The sequence below is a fragment of the Denticeps clupeoides genome, chromosome 13 (genome assembly GCF_900700375.1).
Source record: "Denticeps clupeoides chromosome 13, fDenClu1.1, whole genome shotgun sequence".
NCBI classification, from domain to species: domain Eukaryota; kingdom Metazoa; phylum Chordata; class Actinopteri; order Clupeiformes; family Denticipitidae; genus Denticeps; species Denticeps clupeoides.
The window spans coordinates 6,680,513-6,707,518 of record NC_041719.1 but is presented as its reverse complement, the minus strand read 5'-3'; the positions used below and the strand labels follow the sequence as shown (position 1 = coordinate 6,707,518).

Below are 27,006 nucleotides of genomic sequence, written 5' to 3'. Positions count from 1 at the left end.
CATGGAAGGTAAATACCAGTGGTGGCCTATTTGGGGCAGTGGTGGCCTATTTGGGGCAGTGGTGGCCTAGCGGTTAAGGAAGCGGCCCCGTAATCAGAAGGTTGCCGGTTTGAATCCCGATCCGCTAAGGTGCCACTGAGCAAAGCACCGTCCCCGGGCACCTGTCATGGCTGCCCACTACTCACCCAGGGTGATGGGTTAAATGCAGAGGACAAACTGTGTGCACCGTGTGCTGTGTTGCTGTGTATCAAAAGTGACAATCACTTCACTTTACTTTAGTGCGAGTTGCAATGAAAACATTCGGTCAGAAATTTCAGTCCTTTTTGCCCAAACTATTCAAAAATTCAATTCTATTCTACTTACACACAAAGAGCAGATAAGCTGTGTGACTGTTCCAAATGCAACTTTAGAGTCGCAAACTAGTCATGAACAAAGAATGTTTTCACAAGCTCATCATAACCTCAGACCATCAATTTGAATTCTCAGCATGAAGGTGTGAGCCAACAGCCTCTCTAACCCCGAACTCACATCATGTAAGCTGTGGAGTTAGTGAGTCATGTGGAGCAGGCTGAGATTCTTAAGACAGAGACAGAGAAAGAAAAAAAATTAAGTGAAACTGGACTAATATGGTTCGTGAAAATTAGACCAAAAATCCGCACACAGCTCATTCAGACTAATGTAGAATTACTACATGAACTTGATAAAACAGCAGGATGGATTTTATGTATTAAATTGGGGGGAAATGTTAGAACGTCACAGTCTTCTACAACCGTCTCTTTCCTGGGAGAATTTACAGGAAGCACAGGAGGGAGCAATCAGAGAGGTGTGACCTCGCCACTCTGGCTGTATGTGACCACCTCTGACACCTGACTCTCCAGCACACAGCCGCTAATTGGCCACACAGCTTACACCCAGTGAAGGGAAGGTGGAGGGATGGAGGCTAAACAAACACTTTTCTGTCTCTTTGCCTCTGCAGAGGCTCAAGTTTAGTGTGTGTATGTGTGTGTGTGTGTGTGTGTTTATGGCCGCCTCCTCTGCAATAATAACTCCTGAAGCTCAGGCTGAGTGACAGTAAATTGGCTGGAGCAATTTGATTGACATTTTGATCCCTGCGGAAGAAAGCCCATGGGGACCATGAGAGAGGAAAATAAGAAGTGAAATAAAGAATAAAAAGAGAATGTGAGCATGGATTAAAACAGAATGCAGGCTGATGCAAATTTAATTGAACTTCAAAGAAAAAGCTGGGCCACAGCAAGGAGTCTGACGCTAGTGACTCTCTGACATGTGGGCACGAGTAAGCAGCCATGACTGGGTGTCAGATAGGTGGTAACGGATGCTGGAAAATTCACTTCATTTGCAAATGGACTGGCCAGCTGAAAACAAGACACACAAATGAGGGGCTGGGTATGAGAGAGACAGAGATCGGATGAACTTGGTATGACGAGTGAGTCAGAAGACTGACAAATGGTCTGAAATTAATACTGGCAGAGCAGAAGCTGTAAAAACTGATCCCTAAACACGCACTTACAGAACAGTATTTTGGATTACGGATGGATTAAGGTATAAAGTCAGAATCAGAGATCAAAGATTAGGTGTCTGACTGGGTGAGGAGACCATTCTTTAATGTCTGGCACTGCAGTTTCAAATCATCTTGTAATGTATAGACATCACGTAGATGTATCGACTGGTACTGTAAAATATATTGATTACTTTTGAGCAAAAAAAAAAAGGCTGGAGGCAGTAATCTAAAACAGATTGTTTTTATTATCATAATATTAATATAATTTGTGTATTGTGTTATGCTGATCAGTATGTACTAGTACAGGGTGAAGGTGAACTGGTTGTCATTGTGAAACACTGCAGCGCAGCACATGGTGACACAACAAAATGTCTCCTCTGCTTTTACCCATCACCCTTATTGAGCAGTGGGCAGCCATGACAGGCGCCCGGGGAGCAGTGTGTGGGGACGGCGCTTTGCTCGGTGGCACCTCAGTGGTATCAGGATCAGGATTCAAACCGGAAACCTTCTGATTATAGGGCCACTTCCTTAACCACTAGGATGCCACTCCTGGGCTATAGGTTACAGAGAATATGGAGTAAGGTGCATCTATGTTTACCGATAAACGGCAGCTCTATACTCACTGGCATGGACCTGCAGGCTGCAGCTGCTGCAGCAGAGGAGCAGGCTGGTTCCATCGTCTCCAATGTGGGAGTTGGTGGCGAGCGGCTCAGTGTTCTCCGTCCCGGAACTGAAGCACATTTCAGGCACGAGCGGCCGTGTGGAAGTCCCACGATGGGACATCAGCAGTGCGGCATTATCCTGCGGCTGGTCCTTCATGGGCTATACTCACAGCAAAGAAGACAAAAACACACAGACAAACACACGCGAGTGTTAAAATGAAGATACCGCTGGGTCTCACAGTAGCCTAACTGTGTGTGTTTAAAGGGGAGTTCAAACCTGCGTGAAGGGGCAGAAGAGCGTACAGACACCACAGTAAGGCTCGATGGTGGCCATGGCGGCATTGAAACGGCACTCGGCCAGGAAGTTGGGCATGAGGCTCTGCCACAGGTGGTCCGTCTTCCTGACAGGCTGCTCAATGTCGCCTCCTCCAGGCAAAGCAGAGGGCGTCTCTGCAAGCGGGATGGAGAGAATGTTAAGTCCATGGAGTTGAAAATTCTTTTATCACACACACCACACAGCCCAAAAGAGCCAGACAAAGTATGTCCAGCTCTCGTTCTCTGCTCTCCGCGCTTAAACTGCAGAGACGCTGTCAGGCACACAGGCAGCGAGACCTCTGATGAAGACGAGTAAAAGCTAATGGGTCGTGGCACAAGCAGCCTGCTCTCCTCGTCTTCCCTTCTCTCCCGTCAGACCCCCTCGCTATTTCCATCCTTCTCCCTCCCTCCATAGGACAGACAGGATGTTCCCCAGCTGCAGTCTCAAAGTGCCTTTGAAAGCAGGTAATTGGAAGTCGTGATCCTCCGATCAATAAACGCCACTCACACAAAAAGAAAAACGGAGAGGGGGAGACAGAAAAGAAAAGCAAAAGACAACAGAGAGCGCAGAAAGGAGCTACAGGGCGAGTCCCTGCCAGTCACTATCACCTACCAAACACACAGGGCAGACGTTTCACTTAACTACAGACACAGGCCACGATGCAACAGGCATTACAGATGTGCCTGCCACTGAGAGTGAGTGTGAGCAAGACAATGAAAATCCATGTGACTGAGGATATGTAAGATATATATTACTTAGAATGTATAGACTAAAGAAGAGAGAAGGATGTGATGTCATACTGAAGGTGTTCTCAGTTTTTCATTCTATAGGTGTGACTGAATGCACATAGAAATTCTGAATTTTGTGGTTCAATCAAAGAGGATTAGTTAAGTCTTCAACCCCAACCTTAAGGTTAACAAAAAAGGACTCCTCATCCACTCTGGCCACTGGAGTGTTTTAAAAACAGTATTTTAAATGGATTGAGTGAATGTATTGCATGCTTAAAACACTTTGTTTGATTTGTATTGACACCCGGATCTTCTAACAGCAGAGAGGAAGTAATGCTGGGAAAAAAATCATGGCAAGTGTATGAGAGGTAGTTTTGTTTGGCGACGCTAAACAGATGATGATACTTGTTAAAGTATAGGGCCAACAACTATATATAACTGCATCTTTATTCTGTGGGAGGATGTGTCACCTTCATCGCTAGAGGCTTCCTGTTTGACGATGAAGAGCGGTGAGCGCATGGGTGGCTTGCTGAACGGATGCCGCCGGCTCTTCTTCACCTCTACCGCAGTCATCTTCGAATAAGAGGTGGACTATATAGGCACACACAGAGAGAAACACACACTGACACAAACTGCAGATTCAGCATCAACTGCTAATTTTAACAGCTGCATAGCTGGGCCTTTCATCTGAACGGCCATGGGGAATCTGAAGAGTCGCCCTGCAAAATGAACTGTCAGACAGCAAACAGAAGACATGAAAGGAGCTGCGCAGGTGATTTGAAGAGAAAGAGAAGCCCCGAAGAAATAACCGAAGAAACGCAGCCACTGCACTATGAATTTAACCAGCCTCAGAATCTGGCCTACCTGTTTGATTTTGCCGTCTGCCTTGTCCACTGCCTGAGTGTTGGGTTCATTTTTCTTCTTCTTTTTCATTTTCTTCTTCTTCTCCTCCTCAACAGGTGGATTCTGCATATCTGTTAATGTGTTTTCGGCTACAAAAGAAAACCAAAACATAGGTCAACCTAATTCACTAAGCAACGAACCAGTCATAGACTAGAAAAGCATTTTCACTCCTTTAGAAGACACTGTTAAATTAATCAATAGATCATTTCCTGCTTGGTCAAGAACACATTGGATGTGAAACATTTGATCAGGTGCTCACCTTCAGCATTGAGGCTGGCCAGTTGCTGCTCCTGCTCCTCCCGCTCCAACGCCTCCAGAGTGAGCAGCGCCTCGCGGGCCATTCGCTCCTCTCGTTCCAGCCGCCGCTGGGCCTCCCGCTCCTCCACCTTCCGCTGGTACTCCTCCATGTTCAGCTCCACCCCCTCGTCCAGCAGAATCTTCACCTCCTCCAGCTTCAGCCGACGCAGCTGCTGCTTCCTCTGCATGGCTCTGAGGAGAGAATGTCATGGAAGATTGTTACACAACAGGAACTCATAGTTTATTGCAATGCTCAGTAAGACAACAGCCAGCCAGTCGACAGATACGCCCCAAACCACACCGGGGCTTCCTTTTTATTCATTGTTCTTGCGTCATCAACATATCTAAACCAGAAAGGTAGTGGCAAGTGTGTGTGTGTGTGTGTGTGTGTGTGTGTGTGTGTGTGTGTGAGAGCTTCACATTTCACAAGTTTCATATGTCTCTGTGTGCTTTGCACTAGTCCTAAAATTTATGTTAATTTCCCAGACACTAAGTGCCTTCTACCAAAAGATCAGTGATAAAAATATAAATGCTTGAGACAGGCCCCATCCCACCCGTGTGCTGAGGTGTACAACAATTATCAATTCATAATACATTTCAATACATATAGAGTACAAATAATAGTGCTCAAAAATACAACTTTTTAAAGTGAAGCAATTGTCATTCTAATGGACAACAAGCACAGAAAATTGTGCAAATGTGTCCTCTGCATTTAACCCAACACCATAGTGAGCCATGAAAGGTGTGGGGACGGTACTTTGTTCAGTGGCACCTTGGTGGCACCTAGGTGGTTCGAGATTCGAACCGGCAACCTTCTAATAACGCTAGGACACCACATGCATATGGGGCAGTGGTGGCCTAGTGCTTATGGAAGCGGCCCCGTAATCAGAAGGTTGCCGGTTCGAATCCCGATCCGCCAAGGTGCCACTGAGGTGGCCCTGAGCAAAGCACTGTCCAGACACACTGCACCCCGGGCGCCTGTCATGGCTGCCCACTGCTTACTAAGGGTGATGGGTTAAATGCAGAGGACAAATTTCACTGTGTGCACCGTGTGCTGTGCTGCTGTGTATAACAAGTGACAATCACTTCACTTCACATGTACATAGTGCTCATTATATATATAACCAACAAATATTTGATGTATCTGTGTTCCATCGTGCCCATAGAAAAAGCTTAGTTTAAGTGTGTGTGTAATCGCCCAGTTGTCATCATGAATCAGTTTCTGGCTGCGAATATCCGGTTAAGTAGGCCATGTTTTATAATCTACTGTGCAGGTGGGCATTTCACAAAGACATCTCATTATTCCCCACTTATTAAACAATGCTAGGCCCAGATTTCCTTATCTCTGCTTTCCCACAATTCCTAGGCCTCAATGGCCTTCAACCTCTGCAGAGTTGCCCTGTGGCCACCCCTCACATCTTTTAACTGTGTGTTGGGTGAGCTCATTGCAAGTTCACATTCAGTTCACCTTATAACTGTGTGAAGGATCAGACTTATAAAATATCCAATAAGAACATGCACACATGCATTAAAGAAATTTGCTGAAGTTTTGTAGTAGTGCAGACAACACAACCCAAATCTCATCAAATGTAGTACAGTATTACTTTTTCGTAGGTGGAACTGAAGGTGTGCATTAAACTTAAGACTTAAAACTAGGATGAGGTGTGCTATAAATGTAGATAACATGGATTTTCCCCTTACTGCTTTTGCTTGTTAACGCTGAAATGTGCTATTCCGGGCCTGAACCTGCTGCTCTTTCAGCTGGTTACTATGGTTGCAAACATTAGTTTGCTACTTTATTGTAAATTCAGAGCAGTTACAAAACATGATCATTGCTGCCTGTGTCTTAACCCCCCCAAGCAGTCAATTGTGATAGTTCTTATTCGGTCTGCATTCTGACAAAAGAAAAAAAAATTATACTTATACAGATATGGGAAGGAATATTTCAGTTAAAACTCCAAATGTTCTACAGTGTTCTCTTGATACAGCAGCACACATATTCCTAGACATAGAAGGAGACGGTATATGAAAGCAATGTAATATAAGGGTAAACCAGGTTAAACCTTCACGTGAGCGGTACCTTATACATCCCCTTTTCTGAAATGTCAGTTTGATGCAAAACCAGGACTGATGCAACTTGCCCGTTTTTGCTTGCAAGTGCTGCAGCAGCCAAGCACATCAAGTCTAGTCTTTACTGACGTTCATTGCTCACTGTACATGTGTGAGAGGAGTTCACAAAGACAAAGCCAACAGAGACTATGGTATATTTTGAACCACATTGTATGTTTGTGGATCTTTGAAGCCTGCGCTGCAAACCTCTGAACTTTTTATGCCCTTCCAATGAGATCATGCACTCACATGCATACCTGCAGGAAACTTTGTAGAGGTCGAAGGCCAACCAATGCTTAATTGTAGACTGTTTATGGCCTTTGCTAACTCAAAAGATGTCGATTTATCAAATGATAAATGTCGAATGTACCAATTACTGCTCAAGTGTGAGTACTGATGACTGATGAGTGTTTTACTATGATGATTGGTTAGTCCAGAGTTATTAAAATTCTCAGTCGTATCCAGGCTAGTCGCGACACTGACCTGCGCAGCAGTTTCTCTTTGAAAGTCACTCTGTTCTTTCTCCAATGCTCCAGCTCGGGGCTGCTGAGGACTGTGGGCTTCAGGTGGTCCAGCACAGTCGCGTCCTTCCCCTGCTTCCACTGGTCATAGCGCTCCGGCTGCAGGCAGCGCACGAACACATCCATGGAGATCTTCACCATGTCCTTTCGACAGGTGCACTGTGGAAAGAGACAATTTCTCTTTTGGCCTGTCTGTAAAACCAAACAATCTCTTGGTATAAAAGAGATTAGAAGAACTTGCAAAACTTCTCTCCTTACATCTGCAAGCATCCTAATCAGTACACCATATGAACAGCAAAGCCCACAACAGCAAAAAGAACACAATCAGATTAAATAACTGCAAAGGGAGGAAAACAACCCTCCTGCAAATGAGACTGGACCGCCTCCAAAAGAACAATTCTTACAGTCAAAAGATTTCAGTCATGAAGAGGCACTTAAACACAAGAGCTATAAATCCTTCTGGCTTCATTTAGCAGGGCCTGTGGGGTATTCGCGATGGGAAATGGAGAGCGGGAATAAAACGAGGGGGATGAAATAAGATGAAACAAAGTCAAATAAAATAAGTGCTATCGGTGGCCAGGACTCGCCGTCCTGGAATGACTCAAGCAGCACATCTGTTCCCACTGCGCTTCAACATCAAAAGGAGGCGAACGAGCACTTTCCCATCCTGGCCAGGCCAATTCCACACCACAGATGGAAAGAAAATGAAAATACAACATGGGGACGCTGTAAAGATGTTACATTTATTGTTCAGGGAAAACGCTGAAGCAGCCAGCTTTCCCATTTTAAAAAAAAAGGCCCTCTTTTCTATTACAAGCTGATGGTGATGACGATGATGAAGATACGTGATATGTATACATGCCGTTCATCAACGGTCCTGTCCAGGGCGCAGATAACAATGGAGAGACCTCGAACACACAGGAAATAGAGGGAGGAGAAAGAAAAGGAAAATGGGGGGAGGGAGTGAGAGAGCGATGAAAACAAAACTAATTTTCTTTGTCCCCCAGTTGGTGTATTACATTTCGGCTTTATTTCCTGCACTGCGCTGAGAGCCTTATGTTCAATTACTAAGAACGTTCTTCAGCAGCCTGCCACAGACAAGCAGGGGTGGGCCAGGGATGGGGGGCGGATAGGCGGTTACAGAGGCGATGGCTACAGCAGGCTGCAGGGTTTGAAGGGTAATAACCACAACAACAGGCACTAACCTCGGCAAGCAATATCAACACTATATCTCAAGGCAACACTCTAAGGGCCTGACAAGTAACACACACACACACACACACACACACCTGATCTAGGTGGCTGGAGGAAGCCCCATTAAAACAGTCCCGGGTGAATTTGGTTTAAACCGCCGCAGAGCTCGTAAGTACCCTGCCTGGCACACCGCCGCCCCTCTCTCTACATAACAGCGCGGCCTCACGCCGGGCTCCGCCATTGTGGTAACGCGTCCATAAAAGGCCTCCATTACAAACACGGTGCTTATGTACAGCGCTGACGCTAGACTATGTGTGGGAATTTAGCTTATGCGTGCAAGAGTGTGCGAATGGGAGTAAATGGTGAATATGCGTGTGCATAGTACTAATATGAGGGGGGGAACAGCAGGGGAGTGCCCCCCAGCCCCAATTAGGAAAGATTGCTCTAATGAGTTCCGCCATTAAAAACGCGGAGCTGAAAACACCTGCAAAACTCTAATGACGACTCGCGCTGTGTCCCCACCCCCGTTTCATAACTGGGGGACGCAATGAGTCTGAATGAGACGGAGAGATGTGCAACGTATACTATTAAAGAGTTTAATAATAATACAGTTCTGTGCTTGTTCTGTCCGTCCAGTTGAGAAACGTGGTAATGCTTGCGACGTGTAGGGTAGGTGTAATGAAACGTCGTCATCAACTAATGCACTGACCGGGCAGATGAAGATTACATCAAGGTGGGCAGCTGGGGTGAAATTTTCACTTAACAAAAGGAGGAAAAAGCACATTCAGAATAATAATCCAGAATAAAGATGTAATAAACATCTTCAGTCTGGTTTTGGTGCTTGGGGAACTTTCCATGCTTGTTTGGACTTTCAGCAAAGAACACTACTACTAAGTGCTTATGTACTGAACATATTTACACAGACGAGACACACTCATTACCTTCCGGACACCCTGTAACTTGCTTTTTATCTTAAAACTAAAATGTTATATTTTTCATAAGATCTTTCCATTCGGTAAATAACCATATTTACTGTATACACTGTTTATCAGTGTGTTAAAAGCTGGATTTTGATGGGATAGTGCACATCCCAATTTGGATAGTTTTAGAGTAGAAAGCTTATCAGTAAATTATGAGGGCCTAAAAAAAACATGACTTAATTGTCTTAATTATAAGGCAAAACGTTCAGGATTTTGATTTCGGGTCATACTGCTAAACCCTAATTTAAGAAATGAAAAAAATTGACATTTATTATGCACATTTACAAATGCAGAAAGAAGATTACAGTGAAAATTAGTGGAACAAGATTCAAATGTTCTGCTGAATTTGATGATGTTCCTGGTTTTGATTGCACTCTGCAGAACATTTTTTGCTCAGCTCAGAACACTCAGGCAGGGAGATGCACCTCACACGTGACTGACTGGTTGAAACATTGCAGCGCAGTCCACTGGCTAATGACCACGTGAAAACTGACCCAATGCCACTGAATATTTTACAGAATACATAGCCTGCGCCACATCTCACTTAGATATGTACACCTTTTGAATGAAGTACACTCCACTAATGGGCGAAGACCAAAGCCGTGCTGAACTTAACACTGTGTTCATGCAAACACGCTTCCACACCACCACCTTCACTTTTACTGCACATCAGCATTCAGACACAATGACCAACCCAACAGAAACGTCGTCAGTTTCCAAGCACGATCACAAACCCAAAAAGCCCAAACTATAGTATATATGACAAAAAAAAGCACAGTCTGAACTTCTCTTCACACTTTTGTTAAAAATGCCTGTACATCTCCCTAATTGATCCATAAACTGGGGGTGGGTGATATCAATTTACAACAGCTTAAAAGAGAGAAACCCTCCAGTCTCAGGCGTCACATTGCCTGGTAAAACAAATGCTTAATTATAATACATATAATACATTATGCTGAATTATAATACATTAAAAGACATTATGACTAATTTATAAAAACTATGCCTCCAATTCCAAGATTCCTGAACATGCCCAAAAGCACTTCTTACTCTGCAAAAAATGTTTAAATACAATAAAAAGGCACAGCTACACAGACCTATTAAATCTGAAAGTGTCCCTTCATGGCCTATGGAGACCCTAGTAGCCAAGGATCCCTCCTGTTTGTAAGTAATAGCTTTCTTTGTTTTGCTTTGTGGAATCCTCTAAACGCTTAAATCAGCTGTGCAACCAACCACGTAACACATTTTCTGCACGATAGCTTTGTCTTAAGAAAACAAAGATAAATTTGCATTGCAAAAAGAATGTGCAGCAGGTGCAAGTCTCCCATTTCTACCCTTCTAGCTTCTATAATTCCCTCAGGATCAATAAAGTAAGTATACATGTATGTATCTGTTCTTGGTTCAGGCACTGTGTCCCCTGTTTGCACTTTATGTAGCCCAGTTTGTCTGTGTTGCACTGTGCAATTCATGTAGCTTTGTTTAACCGTTTAAATGTTCCGGAGAAACCTTGTTTCGGTTCACTGAAATGACAATGAAGCTCAGCTTCAACTTCACTCGTGAACTGAGGTTGTTATTGCAGACCTAACCCCAGACCCACCCTCTCTACCTAAACTGGGTACCCTGACAAGAAACTGTGCCACATGGGGGCGCAGTTACCAAAGCACCAGAGGCAAGGCCTCTGGGAGGGCAATAGATGTTTCAATATTTAAAAACCAAGCGCTGCACACTTCCTCACACACTCCTACACCGCTGCAGGAAACAGGCAGCTCAGAAATCCAACACACAGTCAAGCATGAATAGCGCTTGTGTGTGTGTGTGTGTGTGTGTGTGTTTGTGAGCAATATCTTACATGGGGCCTGCAGTTTACTCGATGCACATAATATGCACTATTAAAGTGTTGGGGGCCGGGGGACAGGCCTTCAGGGAGTCGGAAAGAGGTAGCAGCCGAGCAGAAGGAAAACGAATGACAGAATGGGAGGAAGGAAATGGAGCAGAGTGGAGAGATGACACTGAAGTACAGGTCCTTCCTTACCCCAGCCTGGTAATTTCACACTCGCGCGGCAGAGAGAAACACTCAACAGCCACGCATCCGCCCACACACCCTCACAAGTGGTGAGAGCCATTCAGAGATATCGTCTGAGTCGTCTGGGGGGCACATTTCTAGCCAGCAGCACCCTCCGTGGGAGCTCAAACGATTTCAGCCACATCAGCAGCAGACCTGCAGCCTAACGTACGCGGCCTGATGAAAAAGTTCCGTGGATTATCGAGGGGCTGCAGAGGTCAGACCCCCCATGAGCCGTAAACACACCATTTCTGTTATCACTGAGATGGTCTGCCTAGTGTGACATGCTTTTTTTGGCTGTGTAACATGATTACAACACAAACTACAAAAAACATCAGCAACTCATAACTTCCTATTGTTGTTATTTCTATTTCTTCACCCTCAAAAAGCAAACATACTTCCAAACTGCTGTAGGTCAACATTAGTTGACTGTAGCAAAATAATCTATATTGCTATTGAATATTTGTCCTTCATAAAAACAGGAATGAAAGACTTAAAAGTGAAAAGTGTCTTATGAAGCTTCATTTTGGTTCAAAGGCTGCCTACAATGTCCCCCATTTGAACATAAACTGTCTGCATAGTAGCGTAGGGCCCACAGGTACAAGTATCTGGTACATCAGTACTTTGCCAGTTGCTCACCTGTGAGGCCATTTTGCCATAATCAATCCAGCGCAGAGTGGCAAAATTAGTAGACTCTGCGCAGTTGAAGCCGTGGTTGAACCCGGCATGGTAGCCATAAGGGAAGGTGATCATGAACTCTCCAGCTTCCTGGGTGATCTACAGGAAAAAGGAAAAAAAAAAACGTCAAGACGTATTTCGAGTATTTATTTCTTTAAAAACAACTTAACATTGACATTTACGAAAAGCCCATCAGAACTGCACCATTAGATTTTGATGACAGACTTAATATTAGCAAAATTGAGCTGTAAACGACACTTCAAGAACTCTTTGCTGTGGATGAAGATAGCAAAACAGACCCTTCCACACCCGTCTGCTCATTCAAGAGTGGCGTCTAGACCTTAATATCTAATATCATTAGGAAGCGGAGGGAGGAAAGTTTTGTAATGGGAGATTCTTTCCCATTTCCGTCTCCTCCTCAATCTCTCAGTCGCTGGTTTGCCACGGTTGCCTAATGGCCACGGGCGTGGAAAGCCATTTCAGGAAGCACAAGAGCAATTAGACAGAAACCAGCGAGCGTGGAGTCAGAAATGCAGTCAGCCCCCCTCCCACCTCATAAATGAATATTTTTTTCATTTTATTCCACGTTAGAGCGCTTCAATGTTGTGCCATGGACCCCAAAGCTGACGCCGCTAACTTGGATGGTTTGCAAGACGTCATCCACATTGACCCCGCCCTGTTGAAGTGATCACCTTCACGTGATCAAAAAGAAAACTCATGACATCATGACATCCTCTTCTTCCTCTCTCACTGTCGTCTGCGGTCACCTGCCTTCCTCTCTCTGGAAGTGTCTTTCCAGCAGATGAGGCGTCGGCCATTTCTGTCATGAGTGAACAGCCGCCTGGTCACCCTTTCAACTAAGAGCTTTGGGACTCATCAGAAGGAATGGAGGGACCTCATCATTTCTGCGTATGGTAAAAACGGAGCTGCATTATGTATCCTCCGGCTCCCAAAGAAAGAATTAGGTTTTATTTTTAGGCCCGGGTGCAACAGAGGCGCACTGGGGGGCGCATCGGGTAACACAGCCCAAGTGACAGTGACGCACAACAGGAGGGGGAGAGACTGACAGAGAATAGTTACAAAGAAAAAGAAAAGTAAAAGCACAGACGGCGTAAAAAAAGAGAAAGTTTCGAATTCTGAAGGATTGTTAGAGGGAGCGCTGCCGAAGAACTTTGTCTGGCCCGCGCTCCCTTAAGACAGATTCATTTTTAATCTTCACTCCTCTTCCACCACAACAGTGCTGAGATTCTTTCAGCAGAAATTATCTGCAGGAAAAGAAGGGAGATTAATTTCCTAGACCGGAAACCAGGAATGACATGAACTCACCCAGCCTGGAGGATAATTATAATCAGATTGACAGTGATGGGGTTTGGCCTGGTTACGTGCCGATAGCATATGATCGCGGGATTGAGAGACATTGTGCGCAAAATGCAGAAAAGAAGCAGAAAAAAAAAAAAACAGGATCAGTTGCTGCAGTCTTCCTCTATGGAAAATGCGGAGAGCGAGCAGACGCATGGATGAGGCACACCATCACTATGCAGGTCCTGCACCCAGTGCCTTTAACAAGTTTCTAAAGCACAACCAACACAAACTCTCTCTTTCTCTCTCTCTCTCTCTCTCTCATACTTTTATAATAAAAAAAAAAGTGCATGTGTGTGTATTATTATTTTTTAAGCAAACACTGATTCATTAACACACTTCACAAGCTGGTGATGGTCTAGCAATGCGTTCTGCGTTACTAGTTGCAGGGAGGCAAAAAAAAAAGGCCCCGACCTCCTAGGTCGGCAAGCCAATCAACCGCACACTCACAAAGAGAGAATGGCACGAGGTAAACTGTTTTTTAAAGGACTAACACGTGCACTTAAATCTTTAGCCAGGAGAAAACTTCAAAAGGAAAAAAAATACAAGACAGTGTTAACTCATCCACACAGCCTTCAACTTATAGACAACTGCTGGAACTATGCTGTTTGGAACTATGCAGCAGTTTCAAAGATGCCCTGTGGTCTGGAGTAAACTTCTTTAGAGTACACTGGTGGCGCTCACATCTCTTTCTTTCATCTTTTAAAAACAAGTTTAAGGATTCATTTTCGTGAAAAGGCATGGAGCATGCAATACAGACAACAATTCTGACAAACTGACTTCTAGCTTCACAGTAAATTGCTGCACAATGAAGGGACTTTAATGGTCAGATGGGGGATGAAGAGATGTGGAATCTGGTCACATTGAATGAAGTATCCTGTTTGGCTGCAAAATAAGTGGAATGCATACGACCATCCAATCAAGTCCATCCAATCGGTCCACTCCAGTACTCTCATTGTTCACCTACCCGGTCAAAGGGGATGCCGTACTTCTTCAAAATGGATGGAGAGATTAGCGTCATCTTGTGGCGGAGGAATGCGTCACAGCCCTGGGAGCTGCCTGGGAAAAAACCTGCAGGAGAAATGATGGAAGAACGTTCAGTTGGCCTAAATCCATAGCTTCAGGACAAAAAGTTCCTTTATGAGCCTCACGAGTCAACAGTGAGTGCTGAAAAAGTTCGAAACATTCTGAGAGAGTTTAGGAGGGGTTCAAAAAAAAGTCTTATACAACAGCGCATGACCTCCAGCAGAGGAGTCAGTCAGGAGTCAGGGGTCAGTCTAGAACACATCGGATTATGATTAACCCTCTACCCACATTAATTCAAATTAATACACCTTGCTTCTGAATGCAATCAAATTTACATTTACATTTACGGCATTTATCAGACTTACAATCAGTAGTGACAGGGACAGTCCCCCCCTGGAGCAACTTAGGGTTAAGTGTCTTGCTCAGGGACACAATGGTAGTAAGTGGGATTTGAACCTGGGTCTGCTGGTTCATAGGCGAGTGTGTTACCCACTAGGCTACTACCACTGCTCTATCTCATAATATCAACAGTTTTGGCCTGGTGGGAAGGTTGCCGGTTCAATTCCCAAACCACTAAGGTGCCACTGAGCAAAGCACCGTCCCCACACACTGCTCTCCGGGCGCGGTGATGGTTAAGAGTGGAGGACGCGGTTCTTTGTGCTGTGTTTTGCGATGACAATCTCTTCACTTTGACTTTCATGTATCAACATGCATGACAAACGGTCCACAGCCAAGTACAAAAATTGTTATTGTGAAGCTTTAATAATTATTCTGCAACATTCTTCTTCCTTGATCTCTCGCACCAAAGAGGAGCTTCAACAATCAATGCACATCATCCCCTGTTTGTCAATACGGCCTGACAAAGCAAGATGGGACCTCGTTTTCATACATACTTTCCCCCTGACACATTGTCCAGTGGCGCTGCTCAATTCAATGCTTTCAGATATTTAACAGGGAAGATGTTTCAACTTCCCCAGTCTCACAACCACCACAGGCCTCTCTCAATCCTTCCCGCGGGGGGCTTCGCAGGTCAGAAACGAAGAGTTAATTTCCATTAAAACGCGGCTGGCACTGTGCTGCTTCCCTGGAGCAAAATTAGGTGGGGGGGAAAAAGGGGGCTTCCACTAAAAGAGGAGTAAAAAGTGAGATAATGGTAGCTACAGCAACAGAGCAGAGGCAAGGAGGGGCTCCGCCATCAAAAATACCATCAGAAAAGAAAAGAAATGGCTCCAGCTTCAACAGAGTACAATACGAAATGGGCTGCTTTGAAAAGATTCTTGGAGGTGAAGGGAAGGGCAGTTCTGTCCGCCCCCCAACACTCGGACAAGTGCCTAATTTTCATCGTTATTTTGTCTTCTGCTTCTGGTGGCTGCTTTTTTTTTGCTTCGCTTTCGTCGCCTTTCTCTACCTTTGTCAGTTCCTGTGTGGCTCGAGGTGACACACAACACAACATAATCTTCATTGATCAACCGAGCGTGGAAAGGAGAAAGGGAGGAGAGTGAACGAGGAAGGGGGAAAAGGAAAAGGGCGGCGCCCTCGTGCATCTGCAGCCTGCTCGGCTCTGGCTGCTTTTGTAAGCAATTTTCTTCTGGCAGCGGTGAGGGGGATATTTTAGCAGCAATCGATGGAAGTTCTGCGCCGCGCCCACGACACTCGTTCGTTTTCCACAGGAGAGAGAGAGAGAGACACACGGAGGAAAAGACGAAGCGAGAGAGTGAGGTTGGAGTGAGCGAGGGAACAATTTATAGAGAAACTGAATAAAACGAGAGTGAGAGAAAGAGAGTGATAGAGACCCAGCACTTGCGTGAATATTCATGATCACTCCCATCCTCTACATCACTCTAGCATTCTCGCACCCTTAAATATTTGGCGAGGGAATTATCACTTCACCATCATTTATTTCAGATTTCTCTCGCTCACCCTGCACGAGGGGGGAAAAAAGCCGAGCCATTTTCCATGCTTTATTACCCTCGGTGAGGGGTTGTTGTTTTCCCCATCAACCGCGCTCAATTAACAATCTTGTTTTTCGGTTACGTTTGGGGTTTTTACAACAGCCAGTGCAGAGGGCACAGAAAGCCTTCAATTACACACACACACACACACACACACACACACGCATTCAGGAAGACGGCGAGCCAACAGACAGCCAGCACTTCCTGTCAGCGGGAGATGACTAAATACCCAGGCAACAGCCCATCGGACTGTCAATCATACAAAGGGGGAGGTGAAGGAGAAAGAAAGTTACCTTGGGCTAGACGCTCCAGCCTCTTCCCGTGCTCTGGTGGGACGGCGTACCTGGGGAAGGGAGGTGGAGATCAGTTAGCAGAAGAAATAAGAGTGCAAAAGAGTGCTCCATCTGATCATCTTCAAATGAATTCCTCACAAAAATGAGTGTCTTCATCTCCTTCTCTCTCAAAACGCACACACGCTCTCACAAACACACTCATGGTGAAATCCCTTCGCTTACTAACACTGTAAGGCTTCACCTCTACTTTACGCACACAATTACTCAGCTCTTCCCGAAACAAAAGCATACCATCACCCTGGAGACAAAGCCGGTTTGTGATGCACACTACGGCCCAAGAGTCCTTTTGCTGCATAAAAGCAATCAAAAACGCTCACCCACACACACACACACACACACTTTCACGGCCGCAGTTATCCCAAAGCCACGTGCATCCTGAAATAAGATGATTTAACACCGGGCAAATCTGGAATATGCCACACAGAGCCCAAGATTTTTAATATGTCTTGTTATTACAATCATCTTTATTACTACAATTATTTCCTCTGGTTTAGAGAAAGCTTAACCCACCGAGACCTTGTGATGCAAATGTAAAACCTGCATTTCACCCTCCCGCTGGCTAAAGCCATTTTACGTGCAGGGAATTAAAACAAAGGCGGCCGGGCCCAACGGGCACGCTTGTGTCACAGTGCCATCTGGTGATCTGATGGGAAAATGCAACCTGAACGTGACCAACGTCTTCTCAACCTGCAGCTCCCATAAGACCTCATCATTACCTCAGAAGGATGATGGATCTAGATTACTTTTCACAGGTAAGGACAATTAAGTGAACAAATAAATCTTCCAAATCATTTTTGGGGGGAAGGGGTATTCATCAATTGTCTTTTATTTTTTTTTTTGCTGTTCGTCTTGTCCTTGCTAATGAGACAGGTAAGTCAATACGATTTATTTGTTAGAACCAGTAAACAGGGAAACGAGCCACAGGGTAACCGTGAGCCATAACAAAGAAAGAAAGCAGGAAGGACAGGTCAAATGTCCACATGAGCGTGCAAAAAAAAAGGACAAAAGAAACTCAGTAGTCTAGCCTTGTTTATGACACCCATGCAGAGGAATCGTGAAGGAGGTGCCACTAACAGTTGTGACAGTCATGAGTAGAGGACAGCAGCTCCTCAGGAGGTGCTTATGACTACAGGCTACTCCTTGGTCCATATGTCTAATTAGCCAAATCACCCTTTCGTACTCCATTAAACCATTTTCAGGCCCCTTGTTGCCATGGCAGCACTACCATCTTAAGCCTCCTGGTAAATTAATAATAAATAAATAAATAAACTTAAAGGACAAAAGTGACATTTTCATTGGCACAGTTTGGAAATCAGCCATCACATGCCGGTTGTACAGACAGAGAACCTTCTAACACTCCGAAAGCAGCTAAGAATCCAAAGGGACAGACACGCCCAACACAGCCTCCATGGCCCTCATCCCAGATACCACTCTGCGGTATAACATCTCTGCCCATACCGGCCCACAGACAAATCTTCTGCTGCCTGTATGCTGACTGAGCGGTCAAACACCACCAAGGCCAAAGACGTCCATTTTAAATCAAGTGTCATTAATTAATAAAAGGAAGCTCCAGTACGGTATACATCATTCATTCCCCCGATAACCTGTGCATTATATTACCAAGTGTGTAAATATGCTTACTGTTTCACGTCATGTGCATTACGTGTGATCCTGCAACATGCAGCACAACAAGCAGAACACCCCATTCATTCTCTACGGCGAGTGGGACTCTGGACCTTGTTCACCACTTGCTAGTAGAATTACTGATCTGCTTGCATCTAACTCTTTTGCTGATGTCTGTGCAAGGTTTGGGGGACAAGGAATCAATGCATCTCAACGTACATCACACCAGAAAGGCCGCAAGAGAAACAGACGGAATGAAATTTCCGCATTCGAAAATCACTGATACACCAAGCAAAGCTGAAGAAACAGAAACCCACCGAAGGAATTTGGCGCAATACACACGGTTCCAGCAACAATGTGACAATTATTCATAGCTGCAAATAACCAGCCCATATAAAATCATACGACCCAGTATTTTATCGCACCGACACCCATTTGGTCTGAAAGTGAAAAGCAAAAGAAAGGACTCCAAATGAACAACATAAACGAAACATTCCAATTAAGAGAGAAAATGGACATGGTCTAGAACATCCCATACAACAATGAAGCAGCCGGATTCGAAATGCACAGAACGGTGTCCACTCCAGCCATCTTTTAGCTAATGCTAGTCCTCCATGCGGTAGGACCGCATTCGTCGGCCAACGCGAAGAAGCGGCGTCGTGACCGGGGGGAGGGAGCAGGCCGCCCTGAGACTGAAGCATGCCCACAGACATCGCCGCCTGCTAACAACTCACAGGCCGTAAGTGGCAGCAAATGCAATTTTGCGCATGATATGCCATCACAGATCAATACTAATTTGATGTCTCCATCCCTCCCCCTGTTAGATGCAAACACAAATTTCAATTCCTGACAGGCCTCCCCAGCGAGGGAGGTCCAGGGCATCCCAAACATTTTTTTTTATGTCTCCAGACTGTTCTATTCCAGACCGTAGCACGGGGAAATAAGACAAACTGAAAGTACTGAGATCTAATCTAATCTGGGGCAAGATGGGTGAACTCTATGTGTATGTGTCCCCCCCCCACCGATGTGTACAATATTACTAGGAGTAGGGACGTGTTCAATATTATCCAACTGAATTATGTTATTTATTAATCTTTATATGATACTTATACCATATCCTGACCCTGCAGTGAGGCCTAATGTAATTATTAGTAGCTATTTTCATTTCAGGACCTGCTGTGTAATGTTTTAGCATTTTTTCCCCCTAAACTATCAAGAGAGTTGTAACCGATGGCAGGTTTAGCTCACATCACTTGGGTGTTTTGCTTTGTTCGTCTGTACTTCAGTAAAGAAGATGGTTTCCATTAACCCACTGGATTGTACAACACATAATATAATAATTCACTCACTCACTTTCTATGACAGATCATCCCTAAGTGGCTGCCGGGGTGCTCACACACTTACCGCTACAGAGAATTTAAAGTTGCCAATCCATCTAGTCTACATGCCTTTGGATGGGGGAGGAAACTGGATGACCCGAAGGAAACCCGCACCAACACAGGGACAGCATGCCAACTCGGCCGGATCTGAGATTCAAAGCCACTTTGCTAACCATGGTGTCACCGTAAGGTCCCTACTATAATTCATTACTTTAATTACTTAACATATTACTTAATTAAAGGGTTGCTTGCCTGTAACAGTCTGCAGAACTTTCCTGCTCTTCGTCCTCATTTAGAAATTGTTGAATAGAGAGCACACAGATCAGACACGCAATGACAAGTACAAGAGGACAGTCGCTGAGCAGAAATGATCTCTATTAGTCTCTGAGCAGTGGATGCAAGCGCTCAGCTTTCAGCTCCTCTGAGAGGCTGACAGCAGATCCGCGGAGGAGCGGCGAGATCTGGGGAGGGATACGGCTTTGATGGGCGCGTTGTTTGAGGCGAATGAAGTTAATTTCACAGAGGCTGCACAGGGGTTAGGCAAACTGCAAGCACACACAGTTAAGCATGCTGTAATTATGGGGAGGAAAAAGTGAAATGATTCAATTTAAGTGAGGGGCGAGGGGGGTGGTTACAAGCTAAGAGCTGAGGAGGGGGCGCAGCCATGTGAGTAAATGTATTTTTAACTAGAAATAGGGAAGGACTGGTAACCCGGGATCGGGGACGGGTGCTTTGGTGTTGGAGAGGGGAAAGTTAAGATCAGCCCTTGGGAAATAGTGCGCAACAGCCTCAGTGCAGAAGCATCAGAGTGAAGAAACTGAAAGGAGTGGTGGGTGTGTATGATAAATTAGTCCCACACACACACTGATGCGTGAACCAACTTAACACTATCCAATGGCACTTTTACTCATAAATCAAGATGAACCACAGAGAGATATAATGCAGGAACATAGACACCATTCCAAACACCACGCTGCCACCACAGAGTGAGTCCAGGGTTTTCCACAGATCACTGTCAGCAATTGTAAGGGAAAAGAGGACAAGGGGAACTGTACTACAGTTACTAAATCTCTGGTCCTGAGTGGTTTTAAAAAAAAAAGAGGAAAAATCAATCATGGACCTGGTGGGCTAGCATCTTAAATCACTCAAATCACAGAGAAAGATACCAGAGACATGCACCAAACAGAGAGAGACACCAGACACACAAAAACACACACAACCAGAACCCCTCCTAGGTCATAATACCATAACCTCAATGTTTCCTTCTGTGGTGCCATAAAAACCGATTTGTAAAAATACACTCATATATGACTGCTGCTGACCTGGAAGCAAACCGACCTGGCTAGATATTCACCAATACACCAATAGTTACAATGCTAAAAAGATGCAAACCACAAAGGTGAAACTAAATTAAGCAACAATTGAAAAAGCACAAGAACCAAACATTCATGACAATGACACAAAGTAAGATTCAGCCATCTAACACATAACTCGTATACTAAAACCATAAAAGAACTGATGTGACTAGAGTGCCCCCAAGTGGAACTGTGAGAACCTGAATAAATGAACACAAAGAGAAAGATTACGCACAATTTTCTAAATTATAAACGGCATAACGCCAATGAACTGGACAAGCGCAGCAGGACATGTGAAGCTGGGCGGGAGGGAAGAAGATTAACAAGAAAGTGAGATGGGAACACCCACCAAGACTTGGGCTCGCCGAAGTGCAGGTAGTTGATGCTGTAGAGATCCATGTCCTCAGTGTGCCATGCAAACGTGGTCTTCCACATGCCAAAGTACAGGTATGGCGTGTTAACACCCTCTATCACAATCCCGCATTCCTGTTCCACCATGTCCAGCAGGGTGTTCAAATGTCCAATGTTCCACTCTTCAATACCCTGAACACACAGAACACACGTTGTAGTAAACCAGTGTGCAGCATTTACATAAAAACACTAGGGGGAGACAAAGTCCAGCATTTGCCAGAAGTCTTTAAATCATGTTTTTCTAGTTTTTCATCTAGAAAATGCCATTTTTCCAGTAGTTCTTAATAATGATGATTACAAAATCCCCGATCTAGTAATCTGGAGTGATATACAGGCCTCAATATCTCATATCTTAACTAGGTTGTTTCAAAATACATGTCTTGAAAACATTACACACATTCTAAAATTATTTTAATGGCACTAACCGGGTCATAGAGCGAGCCACTGATGTCTGCACCATATATGGGTGACACAAATGTAAGGTTTTTCCAGTACTTCCTCTCCAAGTCATCAAAGTCTTTGTGCTGTGGTGTGCAGTACCTTTTGAAGACAAAAAGTGAAATAGCACTGAATTCTACCGAATGATGCAATGAGGATGTCACAGATGCAGCAAGAGAAGAATTGGCCATCCTTTGGAGGAATGCCTGTCATTGCCATGTTAAAGCATACACATATTACACAATTACAACAGACGTGTCAGTCATTAATGATAAGTTTGCATTACAATCCTATCATACAAATGCATTAGCAAACTTTAATTACTTGTTTCCAGTCTATGTACAAATTTATAATGACAGTGGATTCAGTAATGAATAAACAAAACATATGGCATGAACGTAGCTGTTTCTTTAGAGAAAGGTTCATTTACAATTCAGTCTGATTTAGTCAAGTTGTCATACAATTAATTTCAATAGTTGTGGTTTAAGATTTTTTTTTTCTCATGTGAGCCACATTGAAAGTATAGCCCAAATTTTTTTTCCGAATTCAAGTTGACCAAGTTGAGTGCTACAACAAAAGATACTGTCCATTGCACTCGAAACCTACCTTTTACTGTTGGCAAGCTTGCGGTATTCCCCAACAGTCATGGACTTCTTCTGGATATTGTATTGTGTGAAGAGGCCTGACTGGCCAGTAACCACCTGCATGATTGGGGCCGGGATCACCATCTCTTCAATGGTGTCATACGAGCGCCGCGGCTTCCACTCCTTGGGAGGGATCACCTTTATGACAGATGCATACAGTGAGAAGGTACATTCTTTACATAAAATCGGGTTATGACCACCACTCACTCTGGTAACTGTCTTACAGGTGTCTCCTTACCTTTGCAAGACCCGCACGGTGAGCTCCTTGAGTTTCAATGTAAGCCACGTATTTCCCAAAGTCCTGGAACTCTTCCATGGTGGGCCGAAATGTCATAATTTTACACCCCGCATTTGGGGCCGTGGGGTTTTCCACAGACATGGTGGCAGGTAGTGCTTTAAAAGAAGAATAAAAGAAATCACTAAGGTGTTCCCAAAAACACAGTGCAAGTACCATAATGATGAATATATTTGAAGAATTTAAAATATAATTTCAAACCACATCATCAAGTTCGCCAATGACACAACCGTGCGGGGGTCTCATCAGCAAATACAACGAGTCAGCATACAGAGAAGAGGTAAAACAACTGATAAACTGGTGTAAGGTCAACAATCTGTTTCTGAATGTGGACAAATTGAAAGAGGTGACTGTTGACTTCAAAAGAGAACGGAGGGACCACTCTCCACTGAATATCGCCGGATCTTGTGTGGAGAGAGTCAAGCACAAAAAGTTCTTCGGCGTTCACCTAAAGGAGAACCTCTCCTGGGCTCTCAACATCAGTTTCTTAGCCAAGCTGGTGTTGAGAGCATCTCTAATTGCTATGAAGGCTGAGAAAACCACCTTCTACAGAGGGACTATTGAGAGCACTCTGACCAGCTGCATTTGGAAACTGCACCGCATCGGACTGCAAGACCCTCCAAGTCTTCCCTGCCAGACTGTGCAATAGCTTCATCCCACAGGTCATCAACAATTGGACACTCAGGGACTTTACTCTTGGACTGACAAACACACACTACCTTTTTTAGAAAATATTATCTATTATTGCACAGCGGTATTTGCACTTGGCACCTTCATTAATTATTTCACTACTTAAGGGTGTCCATCTTCTTGTTGTCCACATGTTTTGCTTGCCTCAATGTTATTCTTGCACTGCCTATGTCCCATGTTTGCACTTTACGTAGCTCGGTTCATCGATGTCAGCCACTTTATGTCTGTGCGTAACTTTGTTCAAATGTTACACGCAACACCTGGTTCTGGAGAAACGGTGTACTGTCTAACCTGTATGTAGCTGAAATGACAATAAAGCTCACTTTAAACATTCTAGAAGACTCCTGCATGTTCAAAATGCACATATGCTTAATCACCATTCATTCAGAGACACATATGTGCAAGCAGCGCCACTGCTCAAGTACCCAGTTCAATATATCCACTTTTCCATAACAATAGGATAATGTTAGACACTTTACACTTTAAGAAAGATGTACTAGATATAGTAGTATATAAGAACCGCTGGATATAAATGGGACATTTTAGGTTTGACAATTAGGGTTAGATGCTGATACAAATTTGTTGTGTTACTCGTTACCACCTGATGTCGGTGTGACATCACACACACGACTTGTAAAATGTGAGGGGTGCCTTAAGAGAGGAGCGTTGTGGTACGAGGTGGGTGTGGCTTTGAATAGCGAAAATGAAGAACTGACGTGTGGCATTTGGATATAATGCTGTAAAAAGTAATAACCCCCCTGCAATAATAAATACCCAGCACTATGCGTGCACTATGCAAGTGCCACACTATGAGGGTAAGAGGGTTTAGCCTAAGTTTCACCTCATCAGCATCCATTTTCACATCTCTCTCCCGATAATTAAAACGAATCACCTGACAGAGGCAGAGATTTGCAAAACAAATTAACTTTTTATTAATTAATTTAATTTTAAAAATGAATAAAATTCAATTACATCATGCAAAACACTTTACCAATCACCGAAACAAATTTACAAGCAGTGAATCATACAAAAAGCATAGGTACTATAGACAAGTTCATGTTTGCTGACCGATCATTTACCGCATGAGCACGACAAAATGACAAAAATGAAAAAAGTCTGAGCCTGAACCATGGCAGCCATCATTTTGCATTCGTGTAATCATACAATCTGACATCACAAATGCAATTAGCTTAATTGTGCAGCCCTAGTAGCGAGATTATATGTGCGGCACCCAGGCAGTTTTTTTAAGTGCATGACTAGAGTAAAATGCATCACTAGGATAAACACTGGAGAAAACTCTACAGTGTACAGCAATTTCAATGTTACAAAACTCAAGCGACTTGAAATCTCATCAGAGCCATGTAGACCCCATAGGGCAAATTTTCTTTTTGAATGTAAGTGTGTCCAGAGAATTAAGTAAGTTTCATAAACTGCCAAATGAAGTGTCATACAATTGAACATCCATCTACTTGATTAATTACATTTACATTTTCCAGAGCAACTTACAATCAGTAGTTACAGGGACAGTCCCCCCCTGGAGCAAGTGTCTTGCTTAGGGACACAATGGTAGTAAGTGGGATTTGACACACTCACTTAGGTGAGTGTGTTACCCACTAGGCTACTACCACCCTAATTACACATTGTGGCAAGGTGGTCTAGCCAGTAAGGAAGCCAAAAGGTTGCGGGTGCAAATCCCAAACAGTCAATTAGGGCTGAAATATATACATAAATGGTTAAATATAGATGGGCAGTGGTGGCCTAGCGGTTAAGGAAGCGGCCCTGTAATCAGAAGGTTGTCGGTTCGAATCCCGATCCGCCAAAGTGCCACTGAGCAAAGCACCGTCCCCACACACTGCTCCCCGGGCGCCTGTCATGGCTGCCCACTGCTCACTCAGGGTGATGGGTTAAATGCAGAGGGCAAAATTCACTGTGTGCATCGTGTGCTGTGCTGCTGTGTATCACATGTGACAATCAAAAGATATATATATATAACCATAACCATACATATATATATATATATATATATATATGTGTGTGTGTGTGTGTGTGTGTGTGTGTGTGTGTGTGTGTGTGTGTGTGTGTGTGCTTCAACATCTCATAAACATGATTTTTATGCAATTTTCCGACTTTTATCTCAGTTTTTTGTGTGAGCCGTAGGTCCAATATGTCAAACCATGTAGGGAAGCCAGGCCTGTGTCCATGACCAGAAAAGCACATTTAATTTACTATTATTTCCTAATTTAAATGTGTGATATGATTATCTTGACTGCAGTCCTTTGCTCCGTTATCAGTCATTTCACTGCTAGCTTTAAGCAGTTAACCACATCAACAACAACATCATCATTTAATTCTTATATAGCCCAAAATCACATATGGTATGTCTCAACCACATCATGGGGTATTGTGTGCCGTGCTTTCATATTCCAGCGCTTCAGCAGCCCAGACATCCCAATCTGGAAAAATTTGCAAAACCTGTAGTCCGAGGTGAAATAACTTTTGTATTCACTTTTGTTTATTCTATGCCATGATGCTCCATTACACCGATAACCATTATTTGGTTAGTTTTCAAACTGATATCATAACGTCGACCCTTGAGTAGTTAAATAAAAACCTGCCTGCAATGAAACCTGATTTGTATAGTAAACCAAATAAGCCCATTGGGATGCTCTTTGTCTAGAAAAAAATAATATTAAGCAAAAATAAAATGATAAAAGAAAAAAAAAATTGAAATTATTTATGTAATCAAAATAGTTTTTCCAATTTCTTTGACCACATTAATTTTTTTTTTTTTTTATTACAACTCGCTCTTTTACTGCTGGCTTTGCACTTACCCTGCTTCCTTTCTCGTTTAAATGAATGCAAGTCAAAATCAAGTGAATATGCAATTTGCAAAATGCAAAATCAAGCTGGAGATACTCATGGTTCACAAAATAACCACTACTTTGCATATTGCATATTCACCCCTAACCCTGTTGATACAGAGCAGACCAACAGCAGAGCAGTTACATTAAACCTAATACTTAATTGACCCATCTAGATGTGTTTTGATGCACCAACCATGGTTATGTGTTACATCCCTAATAATAGGTGATATCGGCATTGCACACTCTCACACATATTTATCCATGAACAGCTTTATTTAAATGCAGGAAACTGGTGGAACATCAATGTATAGTATTCTCAGTGACCAAAATCTACAGAAAGTAAAATTAGGTGCCACTCGGTCACAATTAAAGCACTATGAGAGGAATGGATTCTGCTAATGGATTCTAATTTAATTTAATGCAAACTTTCCAGTCTACCTCGCTTTGATATTTAAAAATCATTATTGCAGAACATATTCCCTTTATCTATTAAAATAGTTACTTGTAGTTACAGCTGTAGATACATCAGGTGGAAACATTTACATGATACCCTGTTACCCACTAGGCTACTACCATTAACATACGTGGAATTTGAACCTGGTACTTTAAAACCTGGTTCATAGGCGAGTGTGTTACCCACTAGGCTAC

The 27,006-nt window shown here is 43.7% G+C and overlaps 1 protein-coding gene across 1 annotated transcript in view; it reads right to left on the bottom strand.

Moving 5' to 3' along the window:
- Positions 1–27,006, bottom strand: part of kdm4b (lysine (K)-specific demethylase 4B) — a 40,269-nt gene that overhangs the window by 8,037 nt on the left and 5,226 nt on the right. The window contains exons 2-14 of the mRNA XM_029000759.1: positions 22,748–22,902; positions 22,472–22,647; positions 21,853–21,967; positions 21,366–21,559; positions 16,600–16,649; positions 14,296–14,399; positions 11,931–12,068; positions 7,018–7,214; positions 4,388–4,617; positions 4,090–4,217; positions 3,696–3,816; positions 2,459–2,631; positions 2,143–2,341 (exon numbers count right to left, since the gene is read on the bottom strand). Of these exons, the coding sequence (XP_028856592.1) occupies positions 2,143–2,341; positions 2,459–2,631; positions 3,696–3,816; positions 4,090–4,217; positions 4,388–4,617; positions 7,018–7,214; positions 11,931–12,068; positions 14,296–14,399; positions 16,600–16,649; positions 21,366–21,559; positions 21,853–21,967; positions 22,472–22,647; positions 22,748–22,888 (1,966 nt within the window). The 5' untranslated portion in view covers positions 22,889–22,902. The remainder of the gene's footprint in view (positions 1–2,142; positions 2,342–2,458; positions 2,632–3,695; positions 3,817–4,089; positions 4,218–4,387; positions 4,618–7,017; positions 7,215–11,930; positions 12,069–14,295; positions 14,400–16,599; positions 16,650–21,365; positions 21,560–21,852; positions 21,968–22,471; positions 22,648–22,747; positions 22,903–27,006) is intronic.